General features: G+C 46.2%; 1 protein-coding gene across 2 annotated transcripts in view; it reads right to left on the reverse strand.

The window, feature by feature from the left end:
* The window catches only part of Vgll4 (vestigial like family member 4), a 119,502-nt gene that overhangs the window by 54,509 nt on the left and 50,482 nt on the right, over positions 1–14,511 (reverse strand). The window contains exon 1 of one of the 2 annotated variants that reach the window (XM_059258394.1): positions 12,701–13,254. The exons of the other annotated variant lie outside the window; for it this stretch is intronic. Coding sequence (XP_059114377.1) covers positions 12,701–12,782 — 82 coding nt within the window. The 5' untranslated portion in view covers positions 12,783–13,254. Of the gene's footprint in view, positions 1–12,700; positions 13,255–14,511 lie in introns of those variants that run through there. 2 annotated transcript variants of the gene reach the window in all.

Raw genomic sequence — 14,511 nt, forward strand, 5'->3', positions numbered from 1 at the left:
AAAAAAAAAAAAAGAAAGAAAGAAAACCAAAACACACACACACACACACACACACACACACACACACACCAGAAAAACAAAAACAAACAAGCACAAGACCTATAGGACAAAAAATCCAAAGCAAAACAAAACAAAAACTCCACAAAAATACCACTGAGTTAGTTCATTTTGTGTTGGCCAACTACTCCTGGGCATGGGGCCCGTTGTGGTGCATGGTTGATACACCCAGTGACATGCCATTGAAGAAAACTGACTTTCCCTTTGCCAGTGGCTAGCAATTGAAGGCAGCTTCTTATTTAGGGGTGGGATCCTATCTGGCTTGAAGCTAGGCAGGCCTTGTGTATACTGCCAGTCTCTGTGAGTTCAGACGTACATCAGCCCTGTTGTGTCTGAAAGATACTGTTTCCCTGGAGTCACCCATCAGAAAAAAATCATCCTGAGTGAGGTACCCAGACCCCCAAATACAAATATTACATGTTTTCTCTTATACGTGGATATTACTTAGCTTTTAAGCTTTCAATATGTGTGCTACAATCTGAATAACGGCAGGAGTTAGTGTCTTAGGGTTTCTATTGCTGTGAAGAGACACTATGACCATGGCAACTCTTATAATGAAAACCATTTAAACTGGGGTGGCTGGCTTACATTTCAGAGGTTCAGTCCATTATCATCATGGTGGGACACAGCAGCGTGCAGGCAGACATGGTGCTGGAGAAGTAGCTGAGAGTCCTACATCTTGCAGGCAACAAGAAATGGTCTGAGGCACTGGGTGTGCCTTGGGAATAAATGAGACCTCAAAGCCCACCCCCCACAATGATATACTTCTTCCAGCAAGGCCAAACCTACTCTAACAAAGCCACACTTCCTAATAGTGCCACTCCCTCTGAGATTATGGGGGCCAATTACATTAAAATGTCACAGTTAGGGATGTAGTAAGGAATCAGGGCAAAGGAGAGGACCTCCCAAGGAAGGGCAAATTAAAATATAGGGTGATGGAGAGAGAAATGGAAAACTAGAAGAGGAAAATTAATAGGGAGGGGGATGGGAGAGAAGGGTAAAGGAGGGGATATGGGGAAGGACAACTATAACACTAAAGAGCATTTGAAAACCATGTGGAAACCTACATTAGGAGAGTCCTAAAATATAAACCTACATGAAAGGAATCTAAATAGTGTCACCAAATAATAGAGGTGACAGTGCTCCAACTAGACATCCTATGCCACCAAGTAAGACCTGCAGTGCCATTAATGGGTTATGTCTTGTGGAGTTGTTGGCCATGGGAATCCCACGAAACCCCCCAAACCCCCCAAACTATTGCTGAGGCTATTGGCTGTTCTCAACAACATGATGGTAAGGCCCTACTGGGAGAACAGCACTTACTTATGTCATCAAATATGGAGAAGGCAAGCTGGTGCCCAACAAAAAGCTTCACCCCTACTGACTAGCATCCATGCTTCTGGAAGGTGCTTCTGCACACTACTGGAAGAGAAAGGGAATCATCAATATCACCCAGCTACAAACCCTGCGGTCTACAACAGTGACCTGCCTGTGAGATACAGTGATACAACAGTGGTACAAATGTTGTAGGAGAAACCAATCATTTTCTGATTGGATTCAAGGCCCACTCCATGAGGAGGAGCCCATACCTGACACTGGCCAAGAACTTGAGACTACCCAGGTCCCAGGCCTAGGGGAAAACCTAATACTATTATTCTGCTAAAGAAACATAGCAATGAAATGACTTCTGATGACAAACTGCTACACACATAGATCAGGCCATCATTCAGCCCTCAACAGAGAAGCTTCTTCTTGCAGTAGATGGGAACTAACACAGAGACTCACAACTGGACAATGTGCAAAGAATAAGAGACTTTGGAGTGATGTCTTTATCACACACCCATCTCTCAAGGATCAAAGATCTATGCAGAACAGGAAGCAGAAGGATTAAGAGTCGGGCATTATCTTTTCAGGTCTGAGAATATAGAACTAATCATTCTTGGGTCTTCTTTAATTCATTGAATTTTCTTATTCTAAATATATTTTGTTCCTAATTGGAGTCCTAATGAGTCACATGACCTTTTAAAAACAAAAAGTTGATAACACTGCAAAAAAAACATTACTTCGGTAATAGTTAATAAACCAAATAAAAGACCCCATACTTTTAAGATTACAGTGAGTTTGTTTTATGTTTCCTTCATCTACTTTTAAAACCTTCACAGGACCAGTCCGTTCGTCTCTGTGTTCTACAGTTGGCAAACAAAAACCGTGACTTTTCAAGTGTGTATATGACATTGCCAATAGTGTATCAGCTGAAAGGCATACACCTGTAATGGCAGCACTTGCCCTAATCCTCTGCACTGACCTGTTCTGTTTCCCCTGCTGGTGTTTAGGCTAACATCCGGTGGTTCATATATCTGGTTAATAGCTATATCCCCAGCACATAACAGTGCCTGGCACACAACTGAGCAGAAGTGATCTCCCATAAACAATGGGGTCAGTTAACAGATTGATCAACGTCAAGACTACAACGTCAGGACTAAACATCAGGACAAGCAGGGCAACTGCCTTCCAAATAGCACACCCCAGTGTTTCCTACACCAACTGAGCTTCTCTGCCTTTTACTTTCTGTACCTCATTTATATACCCCTTTTCTGCTTGCTTTCTTCCTAGATGAACAACCTTCAAAGAGTTAAGAAACCCTGGTTAGGGTTTAGAGAGAACGCTGAGCAGTTAAGACCTCCGGCTGCTCTTGCCGAGTTCCATTCCTAGCACCCACATTAGTCAGTTCACAATTGCCTGTAACTCCAATTCAAGAAGGATCTGAGGCCCTCTCCCGGCCTCTGTGGGCACTGCAGCCAAGTCCATGAATACACATACACAAACATAACTAAAAATAAAATCTTTTTTGGAAAAGAAAGGAACTCTATCTATTGAGGCTGGAGCTAATTCAGCCAGTTGAATACTTGCAAGCATGAAGATCCAAGTCAGGAGAATGGGAGCTGAAAAGACGGCTTAGCAGTTAAAAGCACTTGTTGCTATTGCAGAGCACCCAGGTTTGGTTCCCAGCACCCATGTGGTGGCTCACAACTATCTGTACCTCCAGTTCCAGAGGATCTGGCACCTTCTTCTTGCCTCAACAGGCACTGCTCACAGTGATACACAGATATAACTGCAAACAAACATTAAAACACATAAAATAAAAATAAACCTTTTTTTTTAAAGTTGTGTGATGGCTGGTACTCCAGCATCAGGGCAGTTGAGATATGACAATCTCAAAGTTAGCCAACCTAGCCTAACAGGGGAGCCCCAGGTCCCCAAGACAAGAGCTAAAAAGTGTATAATGAGCGGAGTCTCTATAATCATTTCATGACCTTGTCCAGAGGAGTTTCAATGGGGTATGGGAGCAGAAACCAGATCACAGTGCAAGCACTGAAATATGGTAGACTCAGTTAATGTGCATAGTAAGTTTAAATTCCTTATTCGTTGTCCATTTTCATGTGTGTGGTATGCATGTTCTTTGTGTGGGCAGATGTACATGTGTGTCAAACTCAGCTCACCAATATGCCTAGTCTCACTAATGGGCCACCATGCCCACCTGGCACTTACATGGCTTCTAACCACCTGAACTCTGGCCCTCAGGCTTATGCGGCAAGGCTTTTAAGCACTGGGCCATCTCCTCAGCCTAGATAAATAATTCTTTTTGTTTGTTTGTTTGCTTATTTGTGACAGAGTCTATCTATCTAAGTAGTCTAGAGGTCATTATGTAGACCAGGCTGGACTCAAACTCAAGAGATCCTCCTGCCTCTGCCTCCCAAGTGCTGGGATTAAAGGCGTGCGTCACCACTGCACTCGGCTGTCTAACAATGCTTCTTAAAAAACTCTTATGGTGGCGGATTGTGGAACGAGGGGCCGGAAAGGAAGTAGAGGTTCTACAGACTTTCTCCTTCCTGTAACTTGGACAAGGCAAAGTCTCAGAGCTGAAAGGGATCACATGGCACAGAGAAGGGTGTGAAGCTGTGTGCTAGCACGTCATAAAGAGAAAGAAACAGCAGAGGAAGAAGAAGGTGAAACAATTCTTAGTCCTGAGGCCACAGGGTGGGGAACATGAGCCTGGTGGGGGATGTGAACCTAGTGGTGAGCTGGACTTTCACAGAGCCCAGAGCCAAGAAGAAACAGGGAGGGAGGGAAGGAGGGAGGGAGGGAGGGAGGGAGGGAGGGAGGGAAGGAGGGAGGGAGGGATTGTAGGTGGGAAAGGAAGATGTTCTCTGACTTCTAAAGGAAAGCTGTGTTATCTGTGTGAGCACCCAAATACCCACATATAAACACTAAATAAACACATTAAAAATAGTTTTTTTTAATGCATTCATAGTAAGGGATTGGGGATTTAGCTCAGCAGTAAAGTGCTTGCCCAGCAAGTGCAAAGCCCTGGGTTCTGGAGGCTGGAGAGATGGCTCACTGGTTAAGGGCAATGGCTGCTCTTCCAGAGGTCCTGAGTTCAATTCCTAGCACCCACATGGTGGCTCACAACCATCTGTAATGAGATCTGATCTGTAGGCATACATGCAGGCAGAACACTGTATACATATAAAAAAATAAATCTTTAAAAAAAAATTAAAAGCCCTGGGTTTGGTACTCAGCTGCGGGACACACACACACACACACACACACACACACACACACACACACACACACACACACAGAGTAAGAATGGAAGAACATGGGTAAATGAAAGTCCTGCCAATAATAAAATTAAAATCAGCCCCAACTCTGGGATGGTACAGCTGAGAAAAACTGTTCAAAAGCTGCATTCATGGCTCCCTTAATTTATCAGGGAAGAAACATGGAAACCCAGTGCCTAACTGGGTTATGGGTAGGATAAACAACTCCACTGAACTGCTTGGCAGCACACGTCTGCATGAAAATATTCAATCCCGGAGATTGTTCTATTAAAGTTAAATCATTAGCCAAGAGGAATTAACAGTCCACTGTTTTCATGTGAAACAGACATAAAATGAAAATTAAGAACAATGCACATGGATAATGCTTTTTCATTCATAACTTTAGCAGCATGGGGCTTGTGATGGCTATTCTTGATTTTCAATTTGACTACATCTGGAATTAACTAAAACCAAAATAGCTGGGCACACCTGTGAGGGATTTCTTCCTTAATTAAATCATTTGAAGTGGGAAGACTCATTTCTAATCCCAATCTTTGAGGTAGGAAGATCCTCCTTAAATCCAGATCTTTTGAGGTGGGAAGATCCATCTTAAATCTGGGCCACACCTTCTGCTGGCAGCCTCTATAAAGGACATGAAAGAAGGAAGCATGGTCTCTTTGCCTGCTTGCTGTCAATTCTCCCTAGCAAGTCCATTCCTTCGCTAGCCTTAGAGCCTACTTCTTTGGGATTTAAGTATATATTGAAGACCAGATGAGACATCCAGCTTCTCAGACTGAGCAACTACTGGATTCTTGGACCTTCTGTTGGTAGACAGCCATTGTTGGACTAGCTGGACCACAGCTACTAAGCCATTCTAATAAATCTAATAGACAGATAGCTAGATACATAGATATTCATTCACTTAATAAGTTCGGTTCCTCTAGAGAACCCTGACTAATACACCACTATTATTGAAAATAACACCCCCTTCCTGCCCGCACAAAGCCAAGAACTGTTTGGATACTGGCTCTATCTAAGCTCTTTCTGTTTCCTAAAGTCCCTGCTTCTCAGGCCATCAGAAGCTCTTGCGGCAGCAAAGTTAACATGTCACAGCTTCAAGCCACCTGCCTATCGATAAAGAACCAGTCTCCCCACTCAGGCATCCCAAGTGCCACCCAATTGCACTCTCCAAAAATGGTGCGAGATGGTCTGAACATGATCTTTAAAAGGTGGGAATGTGAATGAAATACTAACTGGAGGGAGGGGGGGAGAGATCCAACTGGGGCATCAAGAGCTATTTAACAATTAGTGAATGAACAGGACGGCGGTGTCAATCCCTCAGCTGAGGAGACCTTCCCTGCTGCAGCCTGGCCACCCATGGAAAAGACAGCAACTGCTTCACAAGATTTCATTAAAGCACAAGAACTCAGGGTTAGAGCATGTGCTATGCACGTGTAAGGGCCCTGGGTTCCACCCCCAGCATATCCCACAACCTCCCAAAGATGGCATACAGAGTAATTCTAATTACGCGGAGCTAGAACAGCAAAACAAGACAAAACAAAGCTCATCTGCTAGGGCTGGAGGAGATAAGGATCAGCAGCACTTGCTGCTCTTGGAGAAGACCCATCAGTTCCCAGCACCCATATGGCAACTCACACACTCTATGACTCTGGTTCATCTAACAACCTCTGCTGGCCTCCCCAGGCACGAGACACACACACACACACACACACACACACACACACACACACACACACACCCCTTAAAAGTAAAATCTTTTTTTAAAACCCCATTTACAGTTCGGGCATGGTGATGTACTCGTTTTAATCACAGCATTCCAGATTTAGAGGCAGAAGGCTCTCTGTGAGTTGAGGATAGCCTGGTATACATATCGGGTTCCAGGCTAGCTAGTGCTTCATAGCCTATCAAAAATAAATAAGTAAATAAAATAGATTTTCTATTTTTTTGTTTTGTTTTTCAAGACAGGTTTTTCTGTGTATTCCTGGCTGTCCTGGAACTTACTCTAGACCAATCTGGCCTCGATCAAGAGATCGTCCTGCCTCTGCCTCCTGAGTGCTGGGATTAAAGGTATGTGCCACCACTGTGTGGCTAGATTTTCTACTTTCATCTACGGTAAATAAACATTCTTTCAACTAGCAGTGATTCACACTGTTAATAGTGAAGACACTCTACATGAGGCCCCGAAGTTAAAACAATCCACAGAATTCTAAGGTTGACGCAGTGGGAGCTAGAGATGGCTCACCAGTTAAGAACGCTTGCTACATTTCCAGTGTGCATCCCAGTGCCCACATCAGGTGGATCAGGACCACCTTTAATACCAGCTCCAAGAGATCCAATGACTTCTTCTGGACTCCATAGGCACCCCACCACACAAACACACTAATGTAAGACTCTAAAAGTTTTAAAAAGTCAGCACAGTAAAGCAAACCAGCAGAAAGAAAACTTGTAGAACATGGGTGAACAGACAGCCTGTGTACTGGTACCCACACACAGATGGAAGAAAACTGACTCCACAAAGTTGTCCTCTGACTGCCACCATGTGCAAGGCACACACAACCCCCGCCCCATATCATATATGTGATTAAAAAACAAAACACTGCTTGCTGCTCTTGCAGGGGATGGGTATCTGTTTCCCAGAATGCAAATGGGCACTCAAAATTGTTTGTGATCCCAGCTCCAAGGGATCTGACACTCATTAGTCTCCTCAGACACCTGCATGTGTGTGGTGCACATACCCACACACGTATATTAGAAAAGTTAGTCTTTTAAAAAATAAATAAATGAGTAAATAGATAAACTTAGACAACATGAAACACCCACCTGGGGAGTGAGAGGCAAGCGAGAGCATGCAGGGAAGTGATGGTGCAAACAGGAGAGAAATCATCTCAAAAACGAAGCACCTGGGACGGGGTGGGGGTGGGGCATGTTTGCTTTCGTAGGAGAACAACTAACTCATGACTTCTTTTTCACATAAAAAAGGGGAGAGGAGGAGGGCCTGCTTCATACACTGCTGAGCGAGGCTAAAAAATAATTACCATGAGCTAAATATACAAATAGCATTAACTATAAACTGTCATTAAATAAACATTAAATACATAGAGATGAAGCAGATACAGCCAGGAGCCTTCCCTGAAAAGACTTTTTTTATAGCTCTGTATACAAGCACAGGGCTAAATCTGGATCTAATTTCTTCATGACAAAACCCAGTTTTCTTCAGCATTCTGGCAGTGAGGCAGAACTAAACTGTGCTGAGAGGCTCTGAACACACCACAGGGACTTCTCCCTCCCTCTGTTTTTGTCTTTTACATTTATTTGGGGGGGGGGGTAGATCCAGGACTCAGTGTGGCGGTCAGAGGACAACTTTTGGGAGTGAGTTCTCTCCTTCCACCATGTTGGTCGGAGGGGCAGGAATCAGGTCATCGAGTAGCTTGGCTGTAATTACCTTTACCCATGAGCAATCTTCCTGGCCCAGAGACTCTTCTATCTAAATGGCACAATTTTAAAAACTTGTTTCACAGCAATGAACCCACACACCTCAGGAACACAAGGCAAAGGAAGGCTGACTTCGAACAAGCCAAATACTGGCTCCCAGAGCTAACAGCCCAAGTCAAACAATCCTTCCAGAAGAGGATTGAGAACGATGGGCGTGGAGCTGGAAGAAAAGAGGTTCTAACCACACCTTCCGGGCACAAGCTGTGATTAGCAGAAACACAAGCACAGAAGTGTTCACCTGGGCTTCTAGATCAACATGTGCACGTATGCATACACACACACACACACACACACACACACACACACACACACACACACACACCTGTAAGATGCTAAAATTGAAAGAATTTCCATCGTAACATGGTTACAGGCACCACCACAGATTACAACCAGATCAAGAGCAGGTCACGTGACCTGTGTGCAGGGCGAGGGACCAGCCCCGGGACTTGTAGCCTGGCTCTTGTGGCCTTTTCAGCCAACCGCATTGGAGGCTCCGAAGCCTCCCAAAGCCTCTGAGCTCCTCGGGCAAAGGACAATGAAGCTGGGCCTCCATCAACCTGTTGCTGGTAGACTGGCAAGAAACAAAGGAGCCCCATGCCCAGACTTGCAGGGCCTCACTCTGCTGGGCAGCCCAAGTGTGTGTGGTTCCCTTCCAGTGCAGGAAAACGGATCTCAATGCAGCCTGCAGTGAAACAAGTGGTAATTACGTTCTAAAACGACCATTCTAAACCCTGAGGACCTCTCTCCGAAGCTCTGAGCCCATCACAATATGCAATTCATCCTCACTTTCTCCCAAGACAAATCACACTATTAAATTAAAAGGAGAGAATTCCTCTACCAAATTACACACTAATGGCTCTTAACCCCTAATTGAAGAATCACTAGCAGCAGTTTACAGCCACAGCCAACCATGAGCATTTATTAGGACCTAACTTTTCAGAACTGAGTAATTATGTAAATACGGCTGTCAGCCATCCTGAACACCCCCACTCTCCTCAGCTTCCTGGAGGGCTCACTCTCGGGGATCTCACCTCCAGCCATGGCCGCCGCTGCCGCCTCCTCCTCCTCCTCCTCCTCCTCCTCCTCCTCCTCCTCCTCCTCCTCCTCCTCCAATCCCATCCCACATTCTATAGTGGCAGGGAGAGAAAGTTCTAGGTCGGTTACCTGCAGCTAGCATCACTACTCTTCCTTGAACATCAAACAGCTTTGGAACCTGCACCAGCTGGCATCAGGACAATGCCCTGCAAGCCGGGTGCGAGCCACCCGTACCCCACCCCAGCATGCACAGTCCTGAGGATGTGGGCAGAGATGAGATGGACAGCAATCCTGGAAAGAAAGGCAATATGGGAAGAAGAGGCCCAGAGAAGAGTGAAATGCCCTGGGCAACCTCACCTCAGTCCTGCAATGCAACACACCCCCAAATGTACCTGATCGAGGAGAAACTCTGGGCCTTGACTTCCTTAGCCAAAATAAGGCGAAGGTATTAGATGATGTCTGAGACCCTGGTTGGCTCTGTGGTGAGGAGTTAATTAAAGAAAACAACAGTCTGTAATTAAAGACTGTAGTATACACAGCAGTGGCCACAGAGCCGCCAGGGGAAGGTCTGCAGACTTCTGTTGTTGTGAGTCCAGCTTCACCATAAACCACGTCCTAGAGCCCCCGAGGGCCCTGAGTATGCCTTGGAGTTGCAGCAGTTACCAAGGCAGCCACCCTGCCTTCATGAGGCTTGTGACCATCCATTGGGGTGCGCCAAGAGTTCAAAGAGGGAACGGTAAAAGGGCTGGCTGGAATTGACCTATGCCTTTTTTATGGAGACAGAGGTGAAATGAACTTCCTGTAGGTACAATGGAACCAACCAGAAGAATGAGGCAGGATGAAGTGGTTGGCTGTTGGGCACAGTGGTAAGAGGCCAGGAAGCACCTGGGCCTACTCACCAACAGAAGCCATTGTACTAAGTCACTTGTTATTAGTGCAGAAACTAGTTCCCAGACGTTACAGATTTTCTGTCTCAACATCTCTGCTCCCCAGAACCTGCAATGGCCTTTCAATCCTCCTTGTAGGTGACTATGAGGGTGGGTACAAGGATGCAGTTACCACGCAAGAGGTGACCTCAGCCATTTAGAACAGGTTTGAGCTACCGTGGAGAAGGTGGACTTAGCAGAAGATAATGTGGGTTCAGGCCCAAGACCACAAGGAGGGAGGACAAGCTAGCATGGGTTCAAAAGAAAGATGCAAGGGTCCTTGTGTGCTGCAGAGCAAATGGCTGACCCATCTCCACGGGAGCTGCTGAGAGAAGACGGCAAGGACACAGTTCGCCCGACACAACCAACAATGGGAGAAGCAACCTGGGCAAGCAAAGCTCCCCCAGCTCCACCTTCACTGCTGAAGCCAGCAGGGCCAACACTGAGTCTGCCCCCGTGAAAAGGCAGGAGGCTGGCCTGGGCCCCAGAACAGACAGATCAATGCCACCTACCCCATCCACTCATTGTTCCACAGAAGTGCCCTGGCACTCTGGAGGGCTGGTATGTCCAATGCAAACTATGGCGGCACACTTCATTTCAACTGGACCAACTTTTCTCTTTGGTTTGTTTGCGTCTTTGTTTGTTTGAGGCAGGGTCCCGCCATGTCATCCTGGCTGTCCTGGAGCTCTGTAGAGCACACTGGCCTCGGACTCACAGAGATCCACCTGCCTCTGCCTCCTCCGTGCTGGGATTGAAGGCACCAGGCCTAGCCCTGTGCTGACGTCTTACAGGAGAGAATCCCATGTACGACTGACTTATACCCATCCTTCCCCACGGCCCTGGCAGTTGAGACCAGATGTGTGTGGTGTTTACAGTGAGGAAACCGGGGGACGTAAACAACCGGCTCCCAACGCCACTCTGGTTTTGCTGTGCTTTTCTTCATTTCCTGTGTATTTATTTTGGTGTTAGAATAATATTACCTTTCATAATAAGGAAAACGGGAGCAGATGTTGAAACTAAACAGACGATAGCCTATGATCCCACACAGCCACTCGGCCTCAAAGTCTGTTCTTCCGAACGGTGAAGGAGAAACAAGACAACTAACTAAGCGCTGGCATATGTGCTTTCCACGGAACAGCACGCCCACCTGGGGGAGCTGCGGAACTTCCTCCCCAGACACAAGGGACAAACCTGGTCCTGGTGTCCTGGCAGCTTCAGCGCTCCTCACCGGCTTGTTTTTTAAATATCAGATTACTTGTTGACAAAGAAATCATAGTAAAACTTTTCACCTTTTGTTTGGGCTACAGATTTCTTTTTTTTTTTTTTAAGACAATACATGAATCCCACCAGAAACAGCTTCTGAGAATTGGGCCTTTGAGATGAGGGAGTTTAGAAGCCAAGACGTTCCTTACATGTAGAGGAAACTTGTTAAAGTGGTATCTTATTTAAAAAGAACAGCAACAACAACAACAACAAAAAAAAAACAACCCTTTAAATATGAGATTCTTATCCACAGAGTTAATTTTAAAACAAGCTTGAAAGAGGAAGGGTATGTTTTCAACTGCTTTAAGAAACAGATCTGAAACTTCTACACAAAACCACAACTGCTCCCCGCTTTAACTTCTGTCCAAGAAAAGGAAAACAACCCACTCAGTTTACTACAGAGCCGGTTGCTCCCCAGAAGATGTGCCCTGATTTCTACATGCTTTTACCAGGACAAACTCCCTGGCAGCCCCAGCTCTCTCTCTGCCCTGCCAGTCCCCAAGCTCAATCAGGCCATTACCCTGGACTCAAATGGCACGTAGGTAAAATTCTAAAAGATGGACTTGGGGTTTTCTCTTCTTCCCCGCTCCAGGGAGTGTCCGGGGGAAGGGGAGGTGATGAGCAAGGAGAACCTAGGGTTGGGGGCATCTGCCACTTTCCTTAGCCTCCTGGCAGCTGGGTTGTGTAATCGCTCGGGGCCAGGGTTTGGAAGGAGCCTGTCTCACTGACACAGGAAATGGGGCGGCAGACAAAGAGCCGGCCTGGGCTCCGTGACACCAGGCCTTGCCAGCCCCACAAACTCCACAGAAAAAATCCTTAGTGTCTGAGACGATGGCCCCAGAAAACAAGAACTCATCGTGGCTTTTGGTTGTTGTCCTTTTCACCACACAAACTCCAGAGCAAGAGTACACACACACACAGCACACGGTACACGGTGATATGTTTAAAAATGTCTCGGAGCCTCTCCCCTCCGCTCTAACACCCACATGCTTAACTTCTCCTGGTTCCTCTGAGTTCCTCCCCTAGTAAAATGGCAACAAAATCAAAAAAGGAAAGAATTGAAAGTGTAACAATCTTGTCAGTAAGTTGGAAGCAAACTTGCAACAATGTGTCCCCTCCAGCCCTCCCCCTGCCACCTTCCTGCCAGGCACCCGCTAACTGTCCTGAAATGGTGCACTCTCTCTCTCTAGGCACTCCACTATCCCAAGAAAGACAAGAAAAGGTTCAGAAGCCGATCAGAAAACCCCCCGAAAGGAGGAGTGGCCGTTACAAACGTAAAAAAGAAGTCCATTCTAGAACATCTACCTTCGTAGCACAGAACGCCGATGTTGTTGTTCATCTTGTCCAAGTACTGGTAGTTCAACAGGTCCATCTTCATAAACAGCATTTATCTGTCCGGCTAGCAAAGAAAAGCAGTTCTTTGCTTTCACCCCCGAAGAGAAAGTTTCAAAATTCAGTCTTAGCTGAGTAGCTCCAGGCTCTCCTAAAACTTCAGGAAGATAGAGGCCCAGCCTCACAAGATCAAAACAAAGATGTAAAAGTTTAAAAAAAAAAAGATCAGGCGCACACACACACACAAAATCAGACTCAAACAAAACCCGTCAAGGGCTTATTGGAAGGCAGGGTCTGTATTGTGTCCTCTACTCAGCTTTAAAAAATCATTTCAGCCGTCTTCCAAAGCCTGTCTGAAGGGTTTAAAAAGAAAGCAGTAAGAAAGAAAAACACAAAGCACATTTCTTAGGACAAAGGCACTCTCCCTCACAGCCGGCTGCAAGCTGACTGCTCTGACATGCTGGCTATGCTTGGTATGACTCGTATGTAAACCAGCTTCCTCGGCTTGGGGAGGTGGGGGCTGAGCATGCTCACTGGAGCCTCGGCACAGGCTCAGGCTCTGGGCGCATGCAGAGTTAGCAGGAAGCAGAAAGAGGAGGGGACAGCGAGGCGCAGGGGCGGCAAGAAGTCTTTCCTCACAGGAGCCAAAGGCTGCCAGAGGCCGTGGAAGAAAACTCAGCAAGTTTTGGAGTGTTTTGTTTTGTTTTGGGGTTGGGGGTAGGCTAAGCACAAAGTTCAAAAAAATCAGCTGTGGAAGCAAACTACATGGAATTTAAGTTTCGGGTGACTTCATTCCAGGGGCTGGGAACCCAGGGCTTCCACTGGGGTGTGCTCTGCTCCGTACAAGCTTTCTTTGTTTCTTTGTAAGACGGTTTTATTATGTCCAGGGACACAGTGAGTGTTTACACTTCCAAAGTCAATGAACACGTAACTTCCTTCCTAAGCCCTGTAGCTGCACAGATAGACAGGACACCAGAGACAAATCTTTCCACAGAAGAGGAAACTGAGGCTCCAAGACTAAGTAAGTGAGTAGCCTATAGACCCAACCCCCCCACCACACACACACACACACACACACACACACACACACACACACACACACGAATGGGGTGGGTGGGGGACACTATCTGGAGAGGTGGCTCGGTAGCTAAGAGCACTGGCTGCTTTTGCAGAGGATCCAAATTTAGTACCCAGCACTCACTCACAAGTGTAGATGTAACCTGCCCCCACTGCACACAAGCGCCTGTAACTCTAGTTCCAGGGGATCTCAGGGGATCTGATGCCTTCTTCTGGCCTCAATGGGCACTACATGCACATGGTGCTCAAATATACCTGATGGAAAAACATCCATCCATACACACAAAATAAATAATAATTTGGGGGGGGGGGCACGGAGTTTCTCTGTGTAGCCTTGGCTATCCTGGAACTCACTCTGTAGACCAGGCTGGCCTCAAACTCACAAAAATCTGTCTGCCTCTGCCTCCCGAGTGCTAAGATGAAGATCTTTTAAAAAAACAATTTAAGCCCATGACTGAAACAATACAGATATAGGGAAATGAGCAAAATGCTTAGCAATGTCCCTTCCATGACTCAACAGCATTAAATACAGTGGTTCTCAGGCAAGGGAACGCCAGACTCAATCCTGGGGGCCTACATGGTCAAAGGAAAGAACCAACTCCCCAGAAGTAGACCTCTGACCTATACATGCACTATGGCATGCATACACCCTTAAACACTGAAATGTATATGTACACACACATACACACACTGAGCAGGTGGTCTTG

This window comes from Peromyscus eremicus, chromosome 3, assembly GCF_949786415.1.
Source record: "Peromyscus eremicus chromosome 3, PerEre_H2_v1, whole genome shotgun sequence".
In the NCBI taxonomy this organism is placed as follows: domain Eukaryota; kingdom Metazoa; phylum Chordata; class Mammalia; order Rodentia; family Cricetidae; genus Peromyscus; species Peromyscus eremicus.